Here is a 24,242-nt window from a genome sequence, read left to right on the forward strand (position 1 = left end):
TAGTTTTTGAAGATAGAGGCTCAGTAAGGATAGGTGGGTTAAAAAGATCCTTAGTGAAGAGGGAAACTCATCTTGGAAAAGAGAAATGAAGCAGTAGAAACAAAGAGAGAATGTAGAGGAAGAAAGGCAGAAGTTTGGCAGCAAGATAGTGAGGAAAAAATAGAGGAAAATAGGAGGACCAGATGGCAATCAAGAATGGAGAGAAAAGAGACTGGAGCCAGTTCAGTGGGGGAGTAGGTTGTTCGTTAACCCCTTCAATACGGTGACGCCTATGTAGGCGTCATGAAGCCCCAGTAGCAAATACGGTGACGCCTACGTAGGCGTCATATTTCTTTTCTGAGCTTTCTTCAGTTCAGTTGTCCCGTATAGTGTGTTGGATACCAACTACACACGCCGTATGCTGTCTTTGAAATCCTAGTGCTCCTCCCACCATCCTTGTCTCCACCAATCACTAAAGATAAGCTACATGCGTCCCGCCTTGTGTCTAAAATTACCCATAGACTGTTCCCATCTCTCTCTCTCTCTCTCCCCATCTCCCTTTCCTCCCTCCCCATCTCCCTTCCCTCCATCCCCTTCTCCCTCTCAAAAGATGTTACATGCATCCCGCCTTGTAACATTCGTGAAACACACACACACACACACAAATACAAAAACAAATTTTCTAATCTCTCTCTCTCCTCCCTTTGTTTCCCTCTCTCTTCCCTCCCTTCCCCTCTTCCTCTCGAAAGATAAGCTACATGCGTCCCGCTTGTGTCTAAAATATTGGCAAATGTCACACTCTCTCTCTCTCTTTTCTCCGAAGAGAGAAGCGTCCACTTTCCTCTTCAAAGACGATATAGTGACAAAAAAATAGCAGCATAATACACAAAGACGACAAGTATGACAAGCTTGCACGAGTTTCCCGCGCTCAGGCGCGTGGCACTACCACCCGTATATCATACAGGCGGGCTTTTTTAACATCCAGCGAAGGGGTTAAAGCAAGGACAGGAACACTTAGAGATTAAAGCCAGAAGTGAGGATGGATAGGGTCAAAAGTATGACTTATGTAGGGAAGAGAGATGATAGAACGCTTTATTGTTGAGTGTTGTAAATAAGAGCAACAGAGAAATAGACTTTTACCTTGGCCGAATACTTTGTTAAAATCTTTTACAGCTAACACTTGATGTACTTTGTCCTCCCCTGAAGCTTGTACATCATAAATCATTACATCTGTGCCTTCTCTGATTCTTGTCTGCCACACTCAAAGCACTCTTCCTTTATACACTGGAACTACACATGTACTTGCCCATCCCTACTTATCTGAAAGTGCACATATAACAATCTAAATGACACTGACCCCACCTGCCCTCAAAACACTTCAATGCACCTACAACTGGATTTGGTGCATTTTCACTCTTCCACTCTAGTATCTCCCCCAAATGTTTCAGTATCAGTGTCATCCTCCTCCTCCATATCCACTCCATAGCCCATCCACCTCATCTCATCCTGCCTAACAAACATCTATTGTCCTTGGCTCTCGTCTGTTCCTCACTATTAGATGCTCCTTTCATAACGTTCTTCACCAATTTTCGTTGACTCTCGCTTTGGCATTACACATGGCTGTTTTCACTTCTCTAATTGTAACCAATCTTCAACACTTCCTCTTCACATCACCATTCATTTCTACCACACTTCTGCAGTCTCCACTTTGGCTTTCTTTAAATTACTGTTGTCTGCCTCAATATCATCCATCTCCTGCTCTTTCACTTCTTTTAACATCCAAATTCCTTGACAAATTTTAACCAAACCTTGATGAGCAACTGACATCTCTCCACGCAGGACTTCCTTTTCTAAATGGGACCATCAAGGAGTCCAAGACTCCTTTGTTTGTTTCCTTTTTGAATCACTTTTCCATCTCATTACTTTCCTCCTTTACAGTTTCACTTGCTTCTAAGGCATTTGTTGACTTTCTTTTCTTGCAGGATTTTGGACATCCAGCAACACACACATCAGCAGACACCTATGGCAAGTGCAAGACAGAGGATGGGAGATGCTATAACGTTCACAGCACAACTGGTTCAAGATTTCTTTTTGTGAAAGGTGTAGGTAGTGCACAGTTTCAACCATGATTATATGTCATTATATTCACAATTTCATGATTTGACAGTGTTCAACTGTGTGTGCTTCAAGTCATTTAGTTTCATTTGCTTTTTATTTACAATTTATGAAATTCATAAGAGATCTTGCATAGTGACTGCTTGTTAAACTCAATATGCCGTTCATTTACTACTTTCCAGATGGTGTCAATAATCTCGTACTACTTGAGCCATCTCTCCCAGCACATTCACACATCAATCTCACTGAAGAGTTCTCTCTTCAATCTGTTCCTGTTCTGTGCCTTTTGCTTAGTGCTTAATGCTCCAGATTGCACTTTCTAGATGGAAATTCAGTTATAACTGCAAGGGCTCAAGACTTGTAAGACCAAAATGCATAGACAAATTTTTCCTAAGTTGAAAAATTTCCCTGAGACTCTACAGATTATTTAATGAAAGGGTTTTAGAATTAAGGGAGACAATTTGTTCATTTCTACATTTCCTTTATCTTCCAAATATATTTTACTTTGTAGAGTCCACCCCCCCAATCCCCCAGTAATGTCAATCCACCAACATGGAATGCAATGTTTGTGAGCTTATTGTAAGATAAGAAAACAATTATTATTTTGTAACAGTCATTTACTGTACACATATTCACACACTCTCTCTCTCTTCCTCACACACACTCTCTCACACACACACACTCTCACTCACTCACACACACACACACACTCACTCACACACACACACACACACCCTCACTCACACACACACACACTCTCTCTCTCTCTCACACACACACACACACACTCACTCACTCTCACACACACACACACACTCTCTCTCTCACACACACACACACTCTCTCACACACACACACACATTTATTTATCTTTTCAGGTATCGGGTTAATTTTTCATACACTTGTAGCAAGAGATTTGTTTCTTTTTAACATTATGCTGCACTGTTCACTATCCAAGTGTCATCAGACGAACATTAAAGGAAACAAAATGAAGATAATACCAATGATCTGGTGCATTTGAGATAAGTTGAACAAAATATTGAAGATGACTGTGAAACCGGATGAGAAAAGTAAACATTAAAGAATATAAAAATAATAAACATCTTACGTCAGTCTAATGAAAAATGTAGAGGATAAACATTTGATATATCTTTTTTACACACACACATATATACAGTTCAGGAATACGTATTCAAGTAGAGAGACAATTTTTCATATAATATAATTTAAAATAACATGATTTTCTTTGCATGGCTGGTTTAGTAGTTTATAGAGCACTGCTAATGAATACCAGCATCTCTGAACCTCTAGCACATTGTTTGATGGTTATTTGGCAACAGGAAATCTATGCCAAATACCAGTGGCTGGTATGAACAAAATGTTTTTATATTATTCGTGCAATTTCTTTGAATAATGTACATAAGGTATATGTACATTATTATGTGTATATGATTATATTGTACTTCGTACAGCTCTAGATTACTGGCATTTGCAAGACTTCCTGCTAATGCAAATATTAATATTAATGATAACATTATTGTGTAATGTATGATACATATTCTAAGCACTACATACTGTTCGGGATTTGTAACTCATGTGTATCTACCATCTTTATTACTCATGCAGAACCAGTTCCTGCCCAGCTCTACTCGCATCCCTCGCATAATTAGAGAAATTTATGTAGTTATTTAGGTCACATTCCAAAATACATTGCCTTATATCTTCTCTTATTCTTTCACTACTAATGCTTCAATGTATTCTGAAGGTAGTTAGTAATTGGCACACTTTGGTACTGCTGATCTGCCTCCAACATTTACAACCACCACAAAGGGTTTCTCAATTCCTCCGGCAGGGTGAAGCTGTGCATCACTGTGTCTTGCACTCTTCAATTTGCTCACCGCTGTTCTCTTTAATCATAGGACATTCCAGCTTTCTCAATGGCTTTGGCCTTTTCTCAATCTTTTTCATTCCATCCTCTTGCTTAATTTTTGCTTCTTGAACCTTAAAAATAATAAAAATTAAAACAATTGTAATATTAATATCACTTATAGCTGTTTTCTAGATACATGTTAAGGATATAATTATGACTTGTGACTGATTCAGCTTTGGGTGGCTGTGAGGCCTGTATAAAGTTGTGATCTGCCAGCTATAGGAGGGGTGGGACATCAAGATTAGTCATGCTTAGATTTTCCTTCAAAATCTCTGGAATAATAATTCATGGAATGCTAATATTTTATTTAATCCTTGCACTGTTATAAACAACAAATAATATCATTGATTCATAACTTTTTGATGTTCTATTTATAAGTCTTCCATAGTGCTTATGGTCAAGTATGAAAGTTTCAGATGAAAATTTTATCTGAACTTTTGCTTATTGAAACCTTCATTTAAGGTTTCTTAGAATGTTCAAGTTTTAAGTGTCCACCTACCTGGCCATCACTCTCCTGCACAGTAACTACTTCTGTCAACTGCACAGTTTTCTTCGGCTTTTTCCTTGTCTCTACTTTGACTGGGGGAAAGTTTTCTTCATTCTCTACTTTCACTACCTGCTTGTCATCTTCTGGGGTCTCTTTGGTACCTTGATTGTGTTGAGAGAATATATTTAAATAATTCATTTCACATGCACTATGAGAAAGTGGGTTGCATTATCTATATGAAATGAGGGATGCATGTGGATGAGAAAAGAATACTTACAACTTACAGTTATGGATGCATAAATGTGATTTGGGTCAAGAAGTATGTGGTCTGAAATGGCATCTAAATACAGTTCCACTTCCACAATTACACTCAGAAGGCCTTTCCTAAGAACAAGTCACAAGCATTCCTAAGTTTATAAACCTAAAGGAGGGAAACTGATGAAGAATCAGATGTGCAGCTCACCAGGTCACTCTGTAGTTCAATACACTTGCAGAGATTAGGGTATGCTGCACACCCTCATGTAGTGTGGTACCTGACACTGTATCTTTCCTACACTAACATAATTACACAACAAATATGGAAATAGAATGCAGCATAACAGATGAAAATGTACAGTGAGGATGAGACACCTGGAGCATCTGGGCTGTCAAGAAGGGATGAAGGAAGCAAGGTATGTAGATGTATAGTTTCCATACAGAATAATTTTCATGTCTGAAACAATGAAGGAAGTGCATTATGGAGTAGATGAAAAGTAACTCTTACTATTATGAAATGGCTTGATTTATGAGAATGAATAAAAAAGTTCCTGAAGATAGTGTGCATGAGTAAAATTGAATAATGAAATGAATAAAGTAGGCCAAGAGAAAAATACACAAAGTGAGCAATTCTGTAAGTATGACAAGATTTTAATTACTCAGGAATAGAATGCCAGAGTGGCTTCTCTGTCTGGTATGGCCAGTCTTGAAGACTGGCATGTAATAAAGACTGACACACACCTAGTTTACACTTACCAAGGCTTTTGGCATGCTTAGTAATTTCTTGCATGGTTGTTGGGTCCAGCAGCTTCTCCTTCAGTGGCATGGCTTCAGTCTGTGTCGTGCTGTCTGCTTCAGCAATATTGGTGGTGTTAGGCTGCTGTGCACCAAAGCCAGGGAGCTTCTCAGCCACTCTCTTAATTTCTTTGACATCACTTCCTAGAATAAATCGGGCTGGTTAACTACAAAAGAGAAATCACTATTAATTTCTTCTAAGGCACCTTTAATACATATGTACTGTACTGGCTTCAAAACAGAAATATCGGTATCTTGTTATGTATTACTTTTGTATACCGTATATCCTGGAGTGGACTAAAAGGCAACTGGGTATAAAAGATGATCCCAAATTTTTAAGGGAAAAGTTTAGGTTTTGAGCTATTACTGCTGTATAAGAGTGGAGGGAGCCACTGCTCATATGGTTGGCCAAAGGGTAAGGGAATGCATCACTGAAGAATCACAATATGAAGAGCTTGCATGGCAGTCAGTTTCCTCACTTAAGTACATTAGTATCATGACAAAATTAACTATCCTTGTTCTGTACAGTTCAACTTCTTTTTTTTAATAACAGGAACATGCATTCCTTTCTTTTCTTCATCACAGATTTATTGGTGGTGCCTCAATGTGCCCTGGGGAGCCATAACATGATAGGCTTGGGTGGCTGTTCTAGGTGTGGGGTGTGGGCTTCACCAGATTCCCCACTATGCCACTTTCCCATAGACCACAGACTTGCCTTCATTCTCCAACCCTGCTTCATCTCCTTTATCCCTTGTCTCTTTTCTTTCTCTCCCTCTCTTTCTATATTTCTGAAATTACTCTAACTCTTGTTGCACATATATAACTGTTGAAGTAAAAACCAAGGTTTGTTTTATGTATAAAGATAATCCTAAACATGGCAGACGACTGTGGGAGTGCAACCTTGCTGATACCTCCACTTGACTTGACTCGCCAGTCTATGCAGAAAACATGCCCGGATTTTTACCTCAACAATGATGTGGTACAAAAGTTAGAATAATTTCCAAAACATGTACACCAATCTGTAAAGAGGGAGAGAAAGACTCCTAAACGGCCAGTTTAGAATAGCCCAAGTATAGTTAGACAGTGGTATGCTGGAGAATGCTATAATGGAAGGAGGAGCTCCCACCTTGTCATGCAGCTTTAATCTTATAATGAGATTAGCTGTGAGGGCTATGATTGGCTAGCTTAACATGAACAGTATCTATCAACATCATGGTTTGTTAGCCTAATCAGCAACCAATGATGATTATTATGGCATGGCTGGGTGCACTGCCTGTCTGTACACATGACGCTGTCAGTAAACATTCAACATGTAGAGAGAGCAGCCAATAATTGTGTTCATGCATACATATATGGACACACGAGCGTGTGGCTGCAGAATTAATCCCTAAGTACAGTGGCAAGGTTATAGGTTTGTCTTTTATTACTGGTATATAAGACAGCCCCTTGATTTGGAAAAAAAAAAAAAAAAAAAAAGAATAAGTAAATAACAAATAAAAATAAAAAACTTATAGTCCGTTACATACAGTACTGTGATTCTGTTCAGGAGGAGGAACATGTGCCATCATCATTGAGATACAATCTAAATAGTTATCCAGTTATGTGATGTGATTTTCCTTTTCCTTTACATGGCAACCATTCCTTTTAAAAGTACCATGGACAAAAAATCAGTACAACCACTGAACAACTAGGTGTACTCCTCTTCAATGACCATTGTTCCACTTACTTGCCATCTCTCCCTTCTTGGATGTGAAGTCGTCCAGCTTAACTCTGAGCCGGATCACCTCCCCATTTGAAGCGTCCCGAGCTGCTTCCATCTGCCTCAGCTTTCTTTGCAGCTGCAGGATGCGGTCACTCAGCACCACTTTGTCAAACTGAGCCTGGTGTAGCGACTGATTCATCTCAGAGATTTTTTTCCTGTACAAAAGATTGGTCATGTATCTGTATATACACACACACACACACACACACACATATATATATATATATATATATATATATATATATATATATATATATATATATATATATATATATATTATATAACTATGTATATGATCAACTTTTATTTTGTCCAAAACACAAAAAAGTCAATTTCCAAGGATAAAATGATCTTTGTGACACCAAATTTAAGAATAGGGAAGAGAAAATCATATAATTTTCAATGCCTCATGAGCTATTTTTACAGCTATTAGTTCACAGCAATCTTGTAAACACCAGCCCTAATTTTGAAGATCACGGGGCTTTCCCACACTGAAAATATTCTTTACTACAAAAGGCTAAACAGGTCAGCCCAGAATCTACAAGGTCCAAGGTTTTCTTATAAAGAAAATCAGAATGTCAATTTCTTATTTTGTAAGAAAACAGAAAAATCTGCTAATACTTACTTGCTTTCATTGTACAGATTTTTGAAGAGCTGATTGGCACTGTCTGCTTCATCAGGATCTTCCTGTAAATGTATGAATTACTGCTATAACTTGCTTCATATTTCCTGCCATCACCGATGAGTTACAAACCTGAGTAATAAGCTTCATTTGTCTATTCATGTATTTACTCTCTATATTGTTTTACTTTATCATAATTTTCTTGAGGCAAACTCAACCAAAGAGAAAGTTATGAACAGATGAAAACATGTAGTTCCCTGTCTTTTTGATGAATGATGTAGCAAAGACTAATGTATGTAAGATTTATAAAAGCCACGAAGGTGTAGAAAGAGGTGGTGATGGTGGAATCAGTAGTATTACTCACCTGACAGGCAGCAGCAGCCATGTTCTGCTGAGTTTCCTCAAGCTGGCGGCAACGCTGGGTGAAAGTCTCCAGCTGGGCACGTGCTGATGCTAAGGACTCCTCAAGGTGGCTCAAGTACTCCATACTCACCCTGTTGTTACTCCGGCTTAGTAGGGAGGCCACTTGGAGCTGCAATGAAAGTTTTCTAAGTGTTCTAAACTCTATGTTGACACCTAACATATCAAGATGCCCATGTCTTTACCTTTTAACTGATGCTAGATGAAAACTGGGTAATGATAACATTGCCATCATGATTTTGAAAGTTTACTTGGGTCAGGCTTTGCCATCAGCCACATAGCACCTCACTACACTGTGCAGATAATTCTAACGTACTTCTCCACTTCCATAGGGCTCTATTACAGCTTCATCTCATATCTTACTTTATTTACCTGCAACTTTGAACCCTCAAGTGGCACGGAACGTCTGACTTCCGATCCTTCTAAGATTTCCGATTGGAGCAGAGAAAATCTAGTAGTTTTCAATGCCTCAAAAACTCAGTTCCTCCATCTATCAACTCGACACAACCTTCCAAACAACTATCCCCTCTTCTTCAATGACACTCAACTGTCTCCCTCTTCCACAATGAATATCCTCGGTCTGTCCTTTGCTCATAATCTTAACTGGAAACTTCACATCTCATCTCTTGCTAAAACAGCTTCTATGAAATTAGGTGTTCTGAGGCGTCTCCGACAGTTTTCTCGCCCCTCCAACTGCTTACTCTGTATAAGGGCCTTATCCGTCCCTGTATGGAGTACTCTTCGCATGTTTGGGGGGTTCCAGTCACACAGCTTTGCTTGATAGGGTGGAATCGAAAGCTCTTCGTCTCATCAACTCCCCTCCTCTGACTAACTGTCTTCAGTCTCTTTCTCACCGCCGAAATGTTGCATCCCTTTCTATATTTTATCGCTATTTTCATGGTAACTGTTCTACTGATCTTGCTAACTGCATGCCTCCCCTCCTCCTGCAGCCACGCTGCACAAGGCTTTCTTCTTCCTCTCATCCCTATTCTGTCCAACTCTCTAATGCAAGAGTTAACCAGTATGCTCAATCATTCATCCCTTTCACTGGTAAACTCTGGAACTCCCTCCCTGCATCTGTATTTCCGAATTCCTACAACTTGTCTTCTTTTAAGAGGGAGGTATCGAGGCATTTGCTCCCCTAATTCTGGCTGACGGTTTAGGCACCTTTTGAACTCTTTGGGGAGCCAGCGCTCAAGTGGGCCTTTTTCTAACTTTCTTTTTTTTTTGCCCTTGGCTGGCCCTCTTCCCTACGTAAAAAAAAAAAAAAAAAAAAAAAAAAAGTAAACCAACAGGCAAACATATATGCATCATATCATGTCCCACCTTAAATCATACAGGAAGATGTTTTGAACATGATTTGGTAACTTCTGGAAAGAATGGCATCCAAGAGATACCATAAAAATTCAACGAATAAATCAGAATACATATTGTAAATCAAAAGAAAGTAATGTATTGTTACTCCATGATTAGGAGCAGAGTATGGCTGACCTTCAGTTTGGCTGCTTCTTGAGCCTTGAGATCATAATGCTTCTTGACAATGTTGTAGTTGGTCTTGTAGTCGATGAGCTGCCTCTCAATGGCCTGACGTTGGTCTTCCACCTCTGCAAACAGGGAGTTCCCTTTTTTGGCAGGGTCAGTTTCTGCAAGCTTCAGGCTTTCTATCTCCATCTTCATTTCCATCATTTCCTCCTTATTTTTCTGTAAAAATTAAATGTTGCTCAAGAAACCTTAGTAGAAAAAACCTAACCTCCTGCAATTATATATATTAATGAAATATTTTCAATACAAAACATACATATTTGCAAGCATGCATCCTTGCACACACAAACAAACACACACACACACACACCGCGTAGTGTAGTGGTTAACACGCTCGACTCACAATCGAGAGGGCTGGGTTCGAGCCCCGATAAGCGGCGAAGCAAATGGGCAAGCCTCTGTTCACCTAGCAGTAAATAGGTACGGGATGTAATTCGAAGGGTTGTGGCCTCGCTTTCCCGGTGTGTGTTGTGTGTTCATGTGGTCTCAGTCCTATCCGAAGATCGGTCTATGAGCTCTGAGCTTGCTCCGTAATGGGGAAGATTGGCTGGGTGACCAGCAGGCGACTGAGGTGAATTACACACACATGTAAATATTCTTAGTGATAATGCTTTCATGTACATAGATGAAGAATCACTTCTCGGCATCAGAAAGGTTAAGTACTGTGAGTGCAAATGTGTTCTGGTGGTGGTGTATGAAACTTGTTACCATACAATGTATTTTGTAGATGACAATGACAACTACAAAAAATTTAAAGGATTTGCAAATTGATGGAATTTCAAATTAATTGTCAGACTTGGAAGTGAACCCTGAAATCAAGCGAAGATATACTGCAATCATAGAAATTGGAAACCTACAATGATTAAGTGGTGTGAAATAACACTGAAGAGCTGAATGAAGAGAGGGTGATCCATTAACCAGTCAACATTACAGTCACAACAACCACAGAAGTGCATTTCTACAAGCTCCTTCCCACCCCTTGTATTCTGAGAAACTTTTGTCTCACCTCCAGGGCATTATAGTACGAGGTAAACTGACACTCCTTCTCCTCCAACGCAGACTCCAGGTCAAGGAGCTTCTTGTCAGCCTGTTCTTGTCGGTACTTGTAGGTGCTGAGCTGCACCTTCAGAGAGGACATGAGAGTCTCCAGCTCCTGCTTCTCCTGCGTGAGGGCAGTCACCTCAGCCTGTGGCAAAAAGAAAACTGTTACTACTCCACTCTCACAGCTTCCAGCATCCTCTGGTGGCAGCTATTTTGGTTCTGACATATCAAAAAGTGTAAAAGGTGACTGTTTACTGGCTTTGTTTTCCACCACTAACTGGTACCTAGGATACAGAATTTATCTTCACTCTGATCCCAAACACAATGCTGCTAGAACACAACCTGCAAGATGCCGGTGGAGTCATCCACAGACTGGTTCAGACTGTTGAAGTTATCCAGCCTCTCTCGTGCTTCCTTCAGCTGAGCCTCTAGAAGTTCTTTCTCTTCAATCTTTTGTGTAATTTCAAGTCTTTGGCTTCCAACAATGGATTCCAAGTCTAATATCTAAAGTAAGGAAGTAAAAATTGAGCATTAACAAGAACTACTGGCATGATATGAACTGTAATCTTATATTCTATATAACAGTATTTCAAGTCTTCTATCAGGTGCATGTACTAGAGCTGGTAAGTAAAATACCTAACACATCCATGCTGGTTTTAAATAAAGGTTACCACAAAGAAACTTTCAATGAACATTTGGTCAGCCATCAGTAATTCTCACATCGGCCATTACCTTCTTGGTGTGCTTCTGCAATTCCTCGTCATGGTTCTGTGCGGCCTGTGCTGCCAAGTCCGCAATCTGGTGAGTTTGATGTTCCCGCAGCTGCTCCACCTCCTGCACCAAGGAATGCTCCATCCTGACACTTGCCTCCAGCTTCAAGGAGAGACAGTGTTTCTCCTGCTCCAAAGCCTGCCAGAGCACATTACATATGAGAGGCAAGATAGATCATCTTCTTTGTACATACGTATTGTGCTACTATAATATGCACACACCCCACTCAAGGGGGTATATGTATTTATCTCTTATACTCTGACTTTAGTCCTTCTTCAGAGAGAACTATGGCCTATAGTTGAAACATACGAGAATAGAGATCTTTCTTCAGTGTGCTTCTCATGACTTTTTGTTAATCTATTTCATCATATCCAACACGTCACACTGACCTCAAGTTTGGCCTCAAGCTCCTTGTTCTTGTCCAGGAGCTGCTTGCCATAGGTGGCTGCCAGGACAGTGTTGTGCTCTGCCTCAGCCAGCTGCTGCTTCAGCTCACTCAGCTCCTGTTCCATGGCTACCTTATTGCTGTAAAAAAAGGTGAAGAATGAGTCGTGCCATCTTGATGCTGTCAAGAATAAGACGGAAGAAACATGATGACTTACTACTGTTAAAATTGCAATAAAGAGAACCACTGTTTGACTACTAAGACTGTGAGAAAAGAGTCATATCATCTTGCTATAATCAACAGGGAGATGGAAAAATGCATCACTTAGCCATTGTCAAAACTATGGAGACATGTTGCCTCACTCCTATCAAAAGTGTGATGAGAGACGAGACACCAAACAGGACAAGAGTGTACACAATACATAAACATCATGTCAAAATTTCTACCAGCTCAGTTCTTTACCCTGTTTACTACTATAGTTAACCTTCCTAATACTGGAAAAAAAGTATGCATGGGAACAAAAAAATTAAAGAACTAAGCTAATTTTATCCTGTCTCAACTACAAAACTACTTAAGATTGACTGCAGCAGTAAAAATCTCTAGAAAGTTACAAGTGCTAAAAAATTCATGGTAAATATTTATAAGTCCTTTCTCCCTATCATCACCAATCCTCTCTCCAAGAACAGCAAGCTTGGGGATCTTGAGGGAAGACATGGATTTTTGGGTGGGGAAAACTAAATTAGACTATTTTGGGCTATTTTCAAAAAGTCTTAGAAAAAAAAAAAGTATACAGAAGGCAAACATTGATTTATGTATATCCAAAGTATACTCAAAAGGGGAAGAAATTAAATTGTAAAGAAAATATGAACACTATAACTTGTAGAGCAGATGCTTGGTATATCTACAGCACATCATGAAAATTCTTGAGAAAATAGGGATCAGTATCCACTATCTAGAAAATATAAAAGGAAGAGAACTGGAAGAGAGTTTGGAGCAGCAGGACACCAACAGAGAAGGGATGGCTCAGGAGATAAGGCAACAGGTATACAGGCAGTGCAGGCAGGAGATGTGGTTGGGGGAGAGAGGGCTGACCATCTGTATGACAACAGACCAGTCTCAACTATCATCTTCCAGGCAAGGACAAACAGCCTCCCTGCATGACTGAGTAGGCTTCCTCCAGGCAGGAGACACAGCATGCCCAGTGTGTCGTGGGGAGAGGAAGGAATTACAACACTTCCTATTGTACTGCAAAGGGTTCAGAGAAGACAAAAATAATGGGAAAACTGTAGCAACCATATCAACAAGACATGAACCTAATATTAAGAATGTGTTATTTGAATTAGGAAACAAGACTAAGAACACAAAAATTTTATGTAACTTTTGAAAAATAAGGGAAAAGAAACTAGAACAAGCTAGATAGTAAGAGAAAAAAGAAAATAGATAAAAGTTGATATGAAAGAAAAGGAGAAAATAGATAAACTACCAACAACCAAGATGCAAAAACAAACAAACAACCAAGAAAATGTATGAAAGACCTTGACATCAAACTATTAGTATTGAATGTAAAAAAAAAAAATAAATAAATAAAATCATTGAAAAAGTAAAGAAGTGGGACACCATGAAATGGCTGAAAGAAATAGAACAGAAATTAATGTTATATATTTCAGAGAAAGTTTAAAGGAAACATAGGAGAGGTAAATAACATGGAAGGATCAAAATTACTAACTAATGGAAGGAAGAACAAATTCATTAACCTTAAATTGGAGAAACAGAGAAAGAGAAAACAGTGCCCAGCATATGACAATGAGTCAGAAACCCCAGAACACTTTGTTGGAACGTCCTCATTATAAAACTATCAAGGCAGTAGTAGTAAAAAAAAGATCAACATACAAGCATTTGAAAAACTGCCACTAGCAGTGGCTGAAAACAGAACAAGTCATATCCAAAATATTGTACAAATCAAGACAAAGAAGTATAGCAACAATCACAACAGCGACATCAATAAATTTCGTGCCAGTAACAAAAACAACAGATACACCTACAAGTGACAACATACATGTGGGAGCCCAAGACAATGCTTATCACACGACCACTACTGGACTGGACTGGACTGGACCAGGACTGTTTCTGATGCAGTGTTAACTTTCCCAAGCATCATTACAAGCCAATGGGCAATGACATCATTGCACGTGAAAAAAAAACTCAAGCGTCACGTAAAGTGAGTATATTACCATAACATGTAGCCGTGCCATGTGCTACTGACAAGGTCCGATAGTAAATACTAACCACAAACACAATTAACACTGAAAGGAACATATGGAGTGACTGACGGGGGGTGTCCTGAGGGTGGCTGTGGTTTGACGGTTTCAGATTACTTATGGCCGTTGTGTGGTTATTACCCTGACAGCGTACTGGCTTGCTTTCCATTAAACCTAAAGCATAACAAGTGTGAGTTAATGTAAGGAAAGAATTCCATAAGTGAGGGCGAAACGAGTGAACGATGCAACACGTAGTAACTAGCGCCGCCACCTGCACCGCCTTCAGGACCAGCAGGAGCAGCGGTCACACTCCCAGGCAGGTCCTCAGGGAGCAGTCAACACTTAGAGAGTAAGACTTAGGGTTACTTTACCTGGATCAGTGGTCAGGCCGGGAAATACAACGCCAAAACAAAGCCAATAAGCCACAGCACACAGAAGCCACTCCCTCCTCGCGCCGCCACCAGTTTGAAGTGCTGCTCGGCTGGCCGCCGCGGCGCCTGGCAGCGGCTTATGTTCCATAACACTATTTTACGGCACGTTTCTATTATCAAGTCACTTAATTATGATTTATTGTCACATATATTTGCTTAATTTAGTTTTGAAATATAACTGCATTAACCTTTATGATAAAGGGAGGAAGGTCGTTGTGAAATATAAAGTTTTGGACAAAAAGAAGGGGAAAAAGAAGAACGAGATCAAACATTAAATACTTTGTCTGTAAAGGCACATCAAAAGATGTTAATTATCATAACATGCTTCTTTATACATTTTTCAGCAGGTCCGAGTTTGAGAGAAGGGATGGAAGGGCCGAAGGAGTGAAGGAGACGAAGCTGTGGTGCAAGATTTCAAACCAAAACAAAAAAGTGACAGCAGGCAGAGGCAGGGTAAGAATGATGCCTAGCCCACACAACACTCGCTGCTCACCTGCACCACCAGCAGGTGTCCCTTAGCTCACTCTGCTCCTTGTGTAGCACCATCCTCACAGTTCCTGGACCACTGAATGCTTCCTGCTCCACTGCCGCGTGTAAGTACACCTCCACCACACTCCACTGTGCTACCAAGTCTCGGCCCTCAACATCTCAGCACTGGAACTGCCCACCCTCCCACGGCCCCAGCAGGCGTTCACCCCTCACACCAACCAACTGTCCTCAGCCTTAGGAAGACCGGCCGGCTGCCTGTGATAACAATTAACCTCACATAAGCATGACGGAGGGGACTCATGTCACACTTGTCATATCAAGTTGCCAATAATGAAGTTGAAGATGAGCCGTAGGGAAGAGCTTTATTGATATGATATGAGTTCATTCTTTTGGAGATCTCAGCTAACGGAAATAAACAAAAAAATATAAAAATGGGTTTAGAACACAAATCTAACTCTCTACACAGAGAAGAATGAACTCATTTCTTCTTCCTACAAGTTGCAAGAAGGTAGTGATGAATGTACCTCCCAGTCATGAAGTCACAAGCAGCTTCAATGTGAGCTCTGGACAAGAGGTGTGATTGTTGCATCTCATAGGATGAAAATAACTTTTCTTCTGCCATGCTGCATTGCCAAGTTCATCGAGGACATGATAATGAACAGGCGCAAAAGGAAAAGAGTGTTGTTGTGGAGCAGTGTGATTGCCATGGTGGTTGTGGTGCTTGCAGTAATGACTGTGAGGGAGGTGCTCCTGGCCTCTTCCTTCCTTTGCACCACATCAGATGTCATCAACAACCACATCACTGCTCTGGTGCGTCCCTGTCCTGGTTATCTTCTCTTGTTTATTCTTTTTTAATTTTTAGGAGTTTTTGTCATTCTCAATTTTTCATTATTTTGCTGTATTGTCATCACTCACAAGTTTCATGGTGAGGTACAATCCTGCCAGTCTGTTCATCTGTGTGCTGAAGCAAGGAATTCTATTTTCAATTATAAATCTGTATTGACTTTCGCAGTGTGCTGACGTGGGCAAAGATACAGATCAAAAGCTGTGTCGGGAGCTGTGTGTAAAAGACGTAACTTCCCACATCACCTGCCACACTCTCCACCTCAACAAGGCTGCTGTGTTCACCCTCACCAGCCAAAACAGCAAGAAGGTCGTCAAATCGGTCATTGACGCGGCAGAGCGTGAGATAGCAGTGGATGGAGTCCAGGATGAGCATGATGATGTAAGTATCTAATTTATCTTTGATTAAGTGTTAGTGGTTCATTTGGTGTCCTAGCCACCTGCAAGATATGGTGATATACAATCTTACCAATGAGGAAACAGCAAATGGTTCTGTTGTTCTAATTGAAGAAACAGTTAATATAAATAGATAAGTTGGCAATGATGGTTCAAAGTGAACTTCTGATGAGCTCAGTGCTTAGTCTAGACAAGTTTGTGGGTGTGAAATGTAGCAACATTTTGAGCATGTGAATATTTGACTATTGTCTTTGTTTACTTAAGCCCTTTTCAGTTATTCCAATAATCTTTACCAAGGTTCTTTGTAGATATGTAATAGTAACTTTTGGCTATTTGCAGTTGTATTGGAACCAGAAGTTTGAGCAGCAACACATTCCTTCTAAGGAAGACTTCTTTTCTCGAGTCACCACTTATGTAAATAATTTTGTTGGAAGTGAAGTGAGCTGGAAAGTCATTACCAAGTTAGTTAACTATAGCCACCTCTACTTCACTGATACAGAGTCACCAGCAAACCACCAAAGCTTTGGAAAGCTCATCCAAGACCATGAATTCCTCACTTCTGTGGTGTTTGAGGAGTTGTATCTTTTTCCAAAAATTACTGGAATATGTGGAAGTTACTATGCTGTGGAGTACTTTGAGCCTTTAACAAGGAACCCAATGCAACCTTTCACTATGACCTGGAGAAATAGACTGTGGAAGGCACTGGACATCCTCAAATATATTGGACAGTTGGAAACAGTAGGAAGGGAGCCAATTCACCTCTGTGATGTGAAGCATGACCACTTTGGATGGGATGAGAGAGACAGGGTGGCTTTCCTTGACCTTGACTCTGTGTTGTATGAAAGCTCTCTCCTCAAAATGATGGAGAATACCCCACACTGTTCCAACCATGAGGACTGTTCTTATTTTGACTGCAAGGGCCGCTGCCATCACAGGACTAACAGGTGTGAGGTGGAGCGCAGCAACACTAACTTGCAGGTGATCTGTGACAAAATATTTTTGGGAAACACAGACTCTTTGATTTCTTTGTATGGCCTGTTGGTGTCTAGTGAAAGAACTGAGGACTTAGAGGAAGCCTTGGAACTTTGCCGCACAAACAGAGGCATGACAGTGGACAACATGGTGGACATATTGAGTCGGGCCTCCAATGCTCTCCTATTTTAGTGAAATCACTGGGAGTTAGTCCCTCTTTAATTCCTGCTGCTGTGTAGATGCTTTGAGTCTGTGTTAGTTGTCAGTATCAGTTGATATGAATCTGCATTGTCATTAAAGGTAAAAATCACTTATAATAACCAAAGGATTACTTGTTGTAACCAAAGAAGTAAGTAAGTGATAGTTAGGAACATAGATATAAAGGTTATTATCTAATCAGCCTTCCATTACCAAAAACTTAGTCATGAAATTCTAAATAACTTGATTATTCTTGTCATTTACATGTATTAAGTGTGACGGTCAACATAGAAAATATAGTCTTAAGCTAAGATTTTTGTCTTACCAAAGCAGAATTGTCTAATTGCAAGTAACTTTAACCACAAACAGGTCTTGTGGGGTCCACGCACAATCAGTCATGATACAAACTGAAAATCGTGATTTATTTCCTGCTAGGCTCAGTTGTTGCCTCCTTGTTAGTTTGCTTCATACAAAAAATTCATTGCATTAATAGGTCACTGGGTGACACCAGGTACATCAACACAGCCTGTTTATGAAATGGGTTATCTTGTTAAGCACTCTGGTAAAAGCTTTAAATTACAGTGCTTCTGTACATAATTTTTTTGTTGTAGTTCCAACTGGACCTATGATACAGAACCATTTGTAAAAATAACAGTACCTATGTAGGGTTATGCTGCAGCTAACATATTTATTAATTTTATGTATTTGTATGAATTTATACTTGTACTTGTTTACAAATGACTTATTGGGAATACACATTTATTAAACCACCTGATGTGAAGTTGTTCAACCAATGGCAGCTGACTGACATACATGCACTTGTGAACTATTTAAGTAACTAATTTATTTTATGCAGGCTGCTCTTTGCACAAATTTCCATGGGAACAAATGTTGCTTTAGTATTTATAAGTAACGCTGCATTCCAGCTCCAAATGAAAAAAAAAAAAAAATGCAGTTATTATCGCTATTTTTCAGCAAAATTTAGTTCTTGTTTCAGTGTAAATGATTACACATGGATTTTTTACAGTATTAACTTTTAATCTGTAAATTTTGAAGTAAGAGGCTATAATTGTTAGAGAACAACTATCATTGTCATCAGTTTGTAGCTCTGTAAGAAAATAAATTTTATAAAAGATGAATGTTAATTTGTGTTTATTTATAATTTGAGATTATATATATATATATATATATATATATATATATATATATATATATATATATATATATATATATATATATATATATATATATATATATATATATATATATATGGTTAGTTAAATGTATTGATTGATAATTAACACTAAATGTTATGTTGGAAATAATCCTTAAAAAAACTTATAAGTATTTATAAGGTATGCAAAGAATGTCATAATAATAATTTGATGGTGTCTTGGGTGAAAATCCTTAGCAATGTTGGGAGGTTGTGGCTGAATGACCATGATGATCTTGGGAACCAAGTGTCACGTTTGAAAATAGCTATATTTCAGTCCAACTGAATATCCATGTGATTCCTATCAACCTTATCTTTTGTGGTGAGTGCATCTGGGAGGTCTGTAAAGTAAGAATGAGCAAAGGTATCACAGAAAATCTTCCTGTGCCACCATGGGCATGGACTGATTAACTAAGCCTCCGTAGATATATAAAGTTAACCATTTAAAAAGTTAACTACTCCGTGAAATGAATCTAATGAAGATGCTGAGATCTTTGTCTGGTGTTGCAATAGTCGCAGTACTACACACCACTTGAGGGATCTCATGACTGCCCAAGCTGACCACTGGCTTGGTGTTCACACCTGGTATGTAGATATCAGCTGTTGGATTGCAGTGTCTCTTAATAAAAGAAAGTGGCATAATGTCTTTTTTATTATTCCCAACATTCTGTAATGGTTTTAAAGGTTTTATATACTCATTACATTTCATTGAAGATTGCTATAATAACAATGTAGTAACAATGGAGTGCTTATAGCACGTAAAAAGTTTACTTTGTGTATATCCAGGATTCTGAGTTGTTCAGACTTCCCACCCCATAAAATCTAGATAAAATAGAAATTTGGTGCATGCTTAGATGTGCTACTTATTTATGACTATAGAGTTGAAAGTTTAATACCTTCATCTGTAGATCACCTTTCTACACCAGGCCATATCATAATAAAACTACAAAGAAATATCAAGTTTTAAAGAGTTCATAAAATATCATAGAATGAATTCATTCTATGTGAAACGATGCCAATTACATAACTATAGCGAATCCAGCCTTTCTTGCTACTCGGGGTGTTGGCTGTACCTGTCCTGCATTGTTGTCATGTTCACAGTTGATAGGCACATGAACATCTCTCTATTTTACTCATAATGTCATCCTTGGCCTTAATAATTCTAATATCGTATATTGTTGTATACAACTGCATGTTTTTTTCAATGGGTTTCCATTTGATGATGGAAGAATGATGCTGTATATCCTCCAGTACACATGGCAACACATAGAAGTTGTGTGGCACTGGTCTCCCAGTATCCTTGACAAATGAATCCTCAAACCACAATCTGCTGGTCCAGAGTCAGTTTACTCCAAGATTGAAGTGACAACAGTGTGAATGGCTAAAGCCAACACCTCAAGTACCAAGTCAGTCCGGATCTACTACAATTCATTTACCTTTTAAGGGTATGTGGTTATATTTACCTTTTTCACTTGTTCATATTCTTTTGTGAAATTTTTTTCTTGGATAACATTTCCATGTGTGCTGGAGCAAACCAATTGTGGCAAACATTTGGGTTACAATTTTTGTGTCATGACAGTTTAACAGAGAAATTATAAGTTTCATCTCATGGTAACAAAGGTGGAGGACACTAGCAGACCGAGGGTGAAGACAGGGGAATGATGGAGAGGAGGAGGAATGGGGAAACTTATGTAATGTTTTTGATAACTCTTAAGCATTTAATTTTGAAGCCCAACTTGTAAGCAACTAAATGGCTATGTTGCTAATAAAAGAAATAGGATTCATAACAATAATAATAATAATAATAATAATAATAATAATAAAACATAAAATGCCACAAAATCACCACCTACACTTGTAAAAAGAATAAATTTATATCAAAAAGTCTCCACAGTCTTTACAATGAATCTCAGCAAGGTGATGTGAGACACATTTTTGACTCTTGAACATGACACTCTTTGGTATGGTGCTCCCTTGTGCTATATATGAGACCACACATTGATAAGGAGTCTCATCAAGAAATGAAGGAAGCCTAAAAAGTTTCATAGGTTGATAAAGAGATGTTCCTTCACAAGTGTAAGAGCTAGAAGTGATAAGGCAGCATTGCCACTGTGTTAGAGCTTCAGACGGAGGTGGCACGCTGCCTGGTTGCTGACTCAATGAAGCCAACACGCTCCATGAAGGCCATCACTTCTGCCTCATACTCCTTGCGATACCTCAGGTAATGGCTGACGTGTGGAGAGCCCTCCCATAGTCTTGTATACACCTGTAAGTGGGAAATAGACATCCTTAAGTACAATATGAGCATTCCTTGAAAAATAATGTAACAAACATTTTCTAGTCACCTGGATCTTTCTAGCCTTCAAAACTTTGGCTTGCCTGTTATTTCCATGTCAACTGAGTTTACCTCCTGGCATTTCCTTAAACATACTTATATTGAGAAACTGATTAGGACAATGAAGAGAAAAAGTTGCATGTGATCTGTATGACATTTGATCAGTAATCATTACCTACATATTAGTGTGTAAGATTGTGGTGAAATGCACCAGCAAGTGCATTTTATTTTCCTTGATTTTACAAATTATGTAAATTTTAGATATGGACATGCACATATGCACACATTTTCCATCTTTTCAATATAATTCTATATGTTAAACAAAACTGAATAGAGTGTTCAGATAAAGAGAAGTGATCATCCATTGAGAGAGGAAGAAAACTCTTCTGTGTTTTGCTACATTGTTTTGTCCAACAGCAGTATTGAATGCAACAAGTGTGAGGTCTTGCTGCACTGAGATGTACCACCAGCAGAGGAGTGCAATCACACCTGGCAGCCTGAGACAAACCCAACTCATCTTTCTTGGTTTTCTTATTGGTTACTTTGTGTACTTTGGTTTATCTTAGCAAGTAAGCAGACAAGCACAGGATGTATAAGAAAGTAACAAAATGCCCAATCTTACTGGAATGTTTTTGGCTTCCCACTTCTTGTACACCACAGCATTCATCTCTGGGGTCGAAACAGGGTCGTTGTCGGAGAAGAAGAAAAGGCCTGGAACTCCAACAAAATTCTCGTGCATCTTGACACTGGCACTCTCATAGTGGATGGTGGCAGTGTTGTAGTGGGCCCTCAAGTACCACCTGGAGCAAAAAGAGTTCAGAATATATATATATATATATATATATATATATATATATATATATATATATATATATATATATATATATATATATATATATATATAAAGAATAAAAATCAAGAAGCAAGATGGAAGCAAAAACACAAAACCAAGCCAATGAGCTGAAAGAGAAGCGTGAGGAAAAAGAAGCAGCAAGAAGGATCCTAAGAAGAACTTGTCTGATGATCTTTGTACTTACAAGAGATATTTCTTAATGTTCCTCTGCAGGCTGACATTGTTGGTGATGGCCCTTGGCACACCATCAGGGATGCCATACATGTCCACAGCACTATCCCATATCTGAGCCACAAAGCGGTTTAGCAAGTGTCCGTGCTTCTTCATGTCCTGGTCAATCTGGGGAATTGAGGTTTGTAAGGTAGGCTGTTCACTGTTAACCACCACCACCATCACTTATAAACACTCTAATAAAAGAAAGAAACAGACCAGGAATAATACCACAAATTGTACGTGCTTTAAAGCTTGTCAAGGCTGGTTACATAATCAAAACTGGCTGGAAAAGTGTTCAAAAGACATATCAACCAAAGTCCTCATCTGTGTATCCCAGAGCCTAGACAAGAATAATTATTGCTAATCTCATATCATTGGCAGGAGCACATCCAAGACTCACCTTGCCCAGCACCTCCATGAAGAGGTAAGCACCAACACTCAGCCCGTGCACCATCAGGGAGCTGTATGAGGGGTTGGCATGCAGGAAGTTGAGCACTTGTTCTGCTGCAATCTGTGGACACCAACAAGTTACCAGTTACTGACATCATCTTCACAGTTAAAATATAAAAGCTTTTCACATACAAATTACAAGTTATAGTTAGAGTTCATTGTTTTTTTTATTCTTGTCCCTTTACGTTACCTTTTAATAATATTCCTTAAATATAATAAATCTAATGCAAAGTGTCCTCAGCACTGTATCCTAGTCTCATAGAAAACAGACACGTAGACACAATCTTGATGCCAGGTCTAAGGAGTGAGGTGGTCATGCTGACAATAAGAACAAGAATTTTCTCTAATCCCACACACCTGTGATCCCTTGGTGGGACGCAGAAGATCAAATGGAGATATTCTGACTTTGAGGACGTCAATGCCCATATTAGTGTACATCTGTGCGTACTTCTTGATGTGACGTTCTTTGGCCATCAACCAGCAGAACAGGAGTGTCAGTGGACGCTCACCACTCCCTAAGGAAGGGGCAACCTGCAACACAATCAAGGACAGTTGTATCTTGAACATGCCTCTCCTCACTCATCCTCTTCTGTTATATATGTTTATAGATTTAAGAATATTCCTTGAATAATGACAATACAATTTATCAAGTAACTCATCAGGTATCTTCATGAAATGCTGTTTCACAGGGACACCCTCAATCATTCTTTGTGTATTTGTTTCTTGTATGATTCCTTGAGTCACAAATAAGGAATTGCATAACTTTCTTTACTGATCCAATAAATGAATGTGTGGCTGGACATTTTGTTGAAACAATTTTACTTTCATACACTGGTTTAAAGGACAAGAACAGGATGGATATATCTTCTGTTACCTGCATTGTGTTCTTCGGGAGAGGAGCATCACTGGCAGTGAAGAACTCTACATTCCGAGAGAACTTTCTTGAGTGGAAGTCTCTGACATGAAGGAGGAGTGGCAGGGATCCTTGGGGCACCACCAGGCTGGGGTGTGTTGAGACAACAGTCTGCCAACACAAGGGGAAAACTTCATAAAGTACCACTCAATAGATATTAAACAGCTGTAAATCAATGTATGACACTGATGAATAAGCCACATTCCTTCCGCCCTAAGTCCACACTCTATCCACTCTTTCATTGATGGATGAGCTACACAGAACACACTCTCTTTCTCTTAATAGCACAAGCAGCTGTTGTGTTTTAAGACATGACTGGCTGAAAGATGTGTTATGGAGGACCTGTGTATCCCATTACGGTGCATAGACTGCCATGTTTAAATAAAAGGAGAAAAGGATTACAACCACAGCAAAATTATATGAACATCATGACAGGCTCCTTAGCCATGCCCATATATACTCTGGGACAAATCATGGCACAATCATTGTCATTAAACTCAGCCAGTGACTTCTGTGTACATATAAAATTCAGTAGTATATGATTATTGATGCCTTTACTTAGCATAAGCAATCA

General features: G+C 39.2%; 3 protein-coding genes across 4 annotated transcripts in view; 1 reads left to right on the forward strand and 2 right to left on the reverse strand.

The window, feature by feature from the left end:
• Nucleotides 1–3,693: 3,693 nt before the first annotated feature.
• LOC123520086 (protein Spindly-B-like) lies at nt 3,694–14,873 on the reverse strand. The gene is made up of 12 exons (XM_045281973.1): nt 14,734–14,873; nt 12,109–12,244; nt 11,681–11,857; nt 11,291–11,452; nt 10,914–11,093; nt 9,857–10,066; nt 8,310–8,477; nt 7,949–8,010; nt 7,288–7,478; nt 5,523–5,705; nt 4,524–4,672; nt 3,694–4,095 (listed from the first exon to the last, which is right to left on the reverse strand). The coding sequence occupies exons 2-12, from the start codon at nt 12,229–12,231 to the stop codon at nt 3,961–3,963; spliced, it is 1,740 nt and encodes a 579-aa protein (XP_045137908.1). The 5' UTR covers nt 12,232–12,244; nt 14,734–14,873; the 3' UTR covers nt 3,694–3,960.
• A 283-nt stretch (nt 14,874–15,156) lies between these two features.
• On the forward strand, nt 15,157–18,836 carry LOC123520068. Its single transcript, XM_045281950.1, has 3 exons — nt 15,157–16,092; nt 16,295–16,507; nt 16,861–18,836. Exons 1-3 carry the CDS (start codon nt 15,880–15,882, stop codon nt 17,683–17,685), a joined length of 1,251 nt encoding a protein of 416 aa, XP_045137885.1. The 5' UTR covers nt 15,157–15,879; the 3' UTR covers nt 17,686–18,836.
• A 704-nt stretch (nt 18,837–19,540) lies between these two features.
• LOC123519955 overlaps nt 19,541–24,242 on the reverse strand; it is a 12,237-nt gene continuing 7,535 nt past the window's right edge. For both annotated transcript variants that reach the window (XM_045281707.1, XM_045281708.1), the window contains exons 3-8: nt 23,630–23,779; nt 23,113–23,286; nt 22,706–22,816; nt 22,277–22,431; nt 21,862–22,039; nt 19,541–21,170 (exon numbers count right to left, since the gene is read on the reverse strand). In XM_045281707.1, coding sequence (XP_045137642.1) covers nt 21,027–21,170; nt 21,862–22,039; nt 22,277–22,431; nt 22,706–22,816; nt 23,113–23,286; nt 23,630–23,779 — 912 coding nt within the window. In that variant the 3' untranslated portion in view covers nt 19,541–21,026. The remainder of the gene's footprint in view (nt 21,171–21,861; nt 22,040–22,276; nt 22,432–22,705; nt 22,817–23,112; nt 23,287–23,629; nt 23,780–24,242) is intronic.

The sequence above is a fragment of the Portunus trituberculatus genome, chromosome 46, assembly GCF_017591435.1.
Source record: "Portunus trituberculatus isolate SZX2019 chromosome 46, ASM1759143v1, whole genome shotgun sequence".
NCBI classification, from domain to species: domain Eukaryota; kingdom Metazoa; phylum Arthropoda; class Malacostraca; order Decapoda; family Portunidae; genus Portunus; species Portunus trituberculatus.

What these genes read in the sequence shown, in the direction of transcription:
- LOC123520086 (XM_045281973.1), bottom strand. Translation starts at nt 12,231, where the DNA reads ATGGAACAGGAGCTGAGTGAGCTGAAGCAGCAGCTGGCTGAGGCAGAG. An exon ending in TGCAGAAGCACACCAAGAAG is followed by an intron (nt 11,453 to 11,680) that starts GTAATGGCCGAT and finishes TCCTTACTTTAG; the next exon opens with ATATTAGACTTGGAATCCAT. An exon ending in CAAGAAGGGAGAGATGGCAA is followed by an intron (nt 5,706 to 7,287) that starts GTAAGTGGAACA and finishes GATTTATTCTAG; the next exon opens with GAAGTGATGTCAAAGAAATT.
- LOC123520068 (XM_045281950.1), top strand. Translation starts at nt 15,880, where the DNA reads ATGAAAATAACTTTTCTTCTGCCATGCTGCATTGCCAAGTTCATCGAG. An exon ending in ACAACCACATCACTGCTCTG is followed by an intron (nt 16,093 to 16,294) that starts GTGCGTCCCTGT and finishes TGACTTTCGCAG; the next exon opens with TGTGCTGACGTGGGCAAAGA. An exon ending in TCCAGGATGAGCATGATGAT is followed by an intron (nt 16,508 to 16,860) that starts GTAAGTATCTAA and finishes GGCTATTTGCAG; the next exon opens with TTGTATTGGAACCAGAAGTT.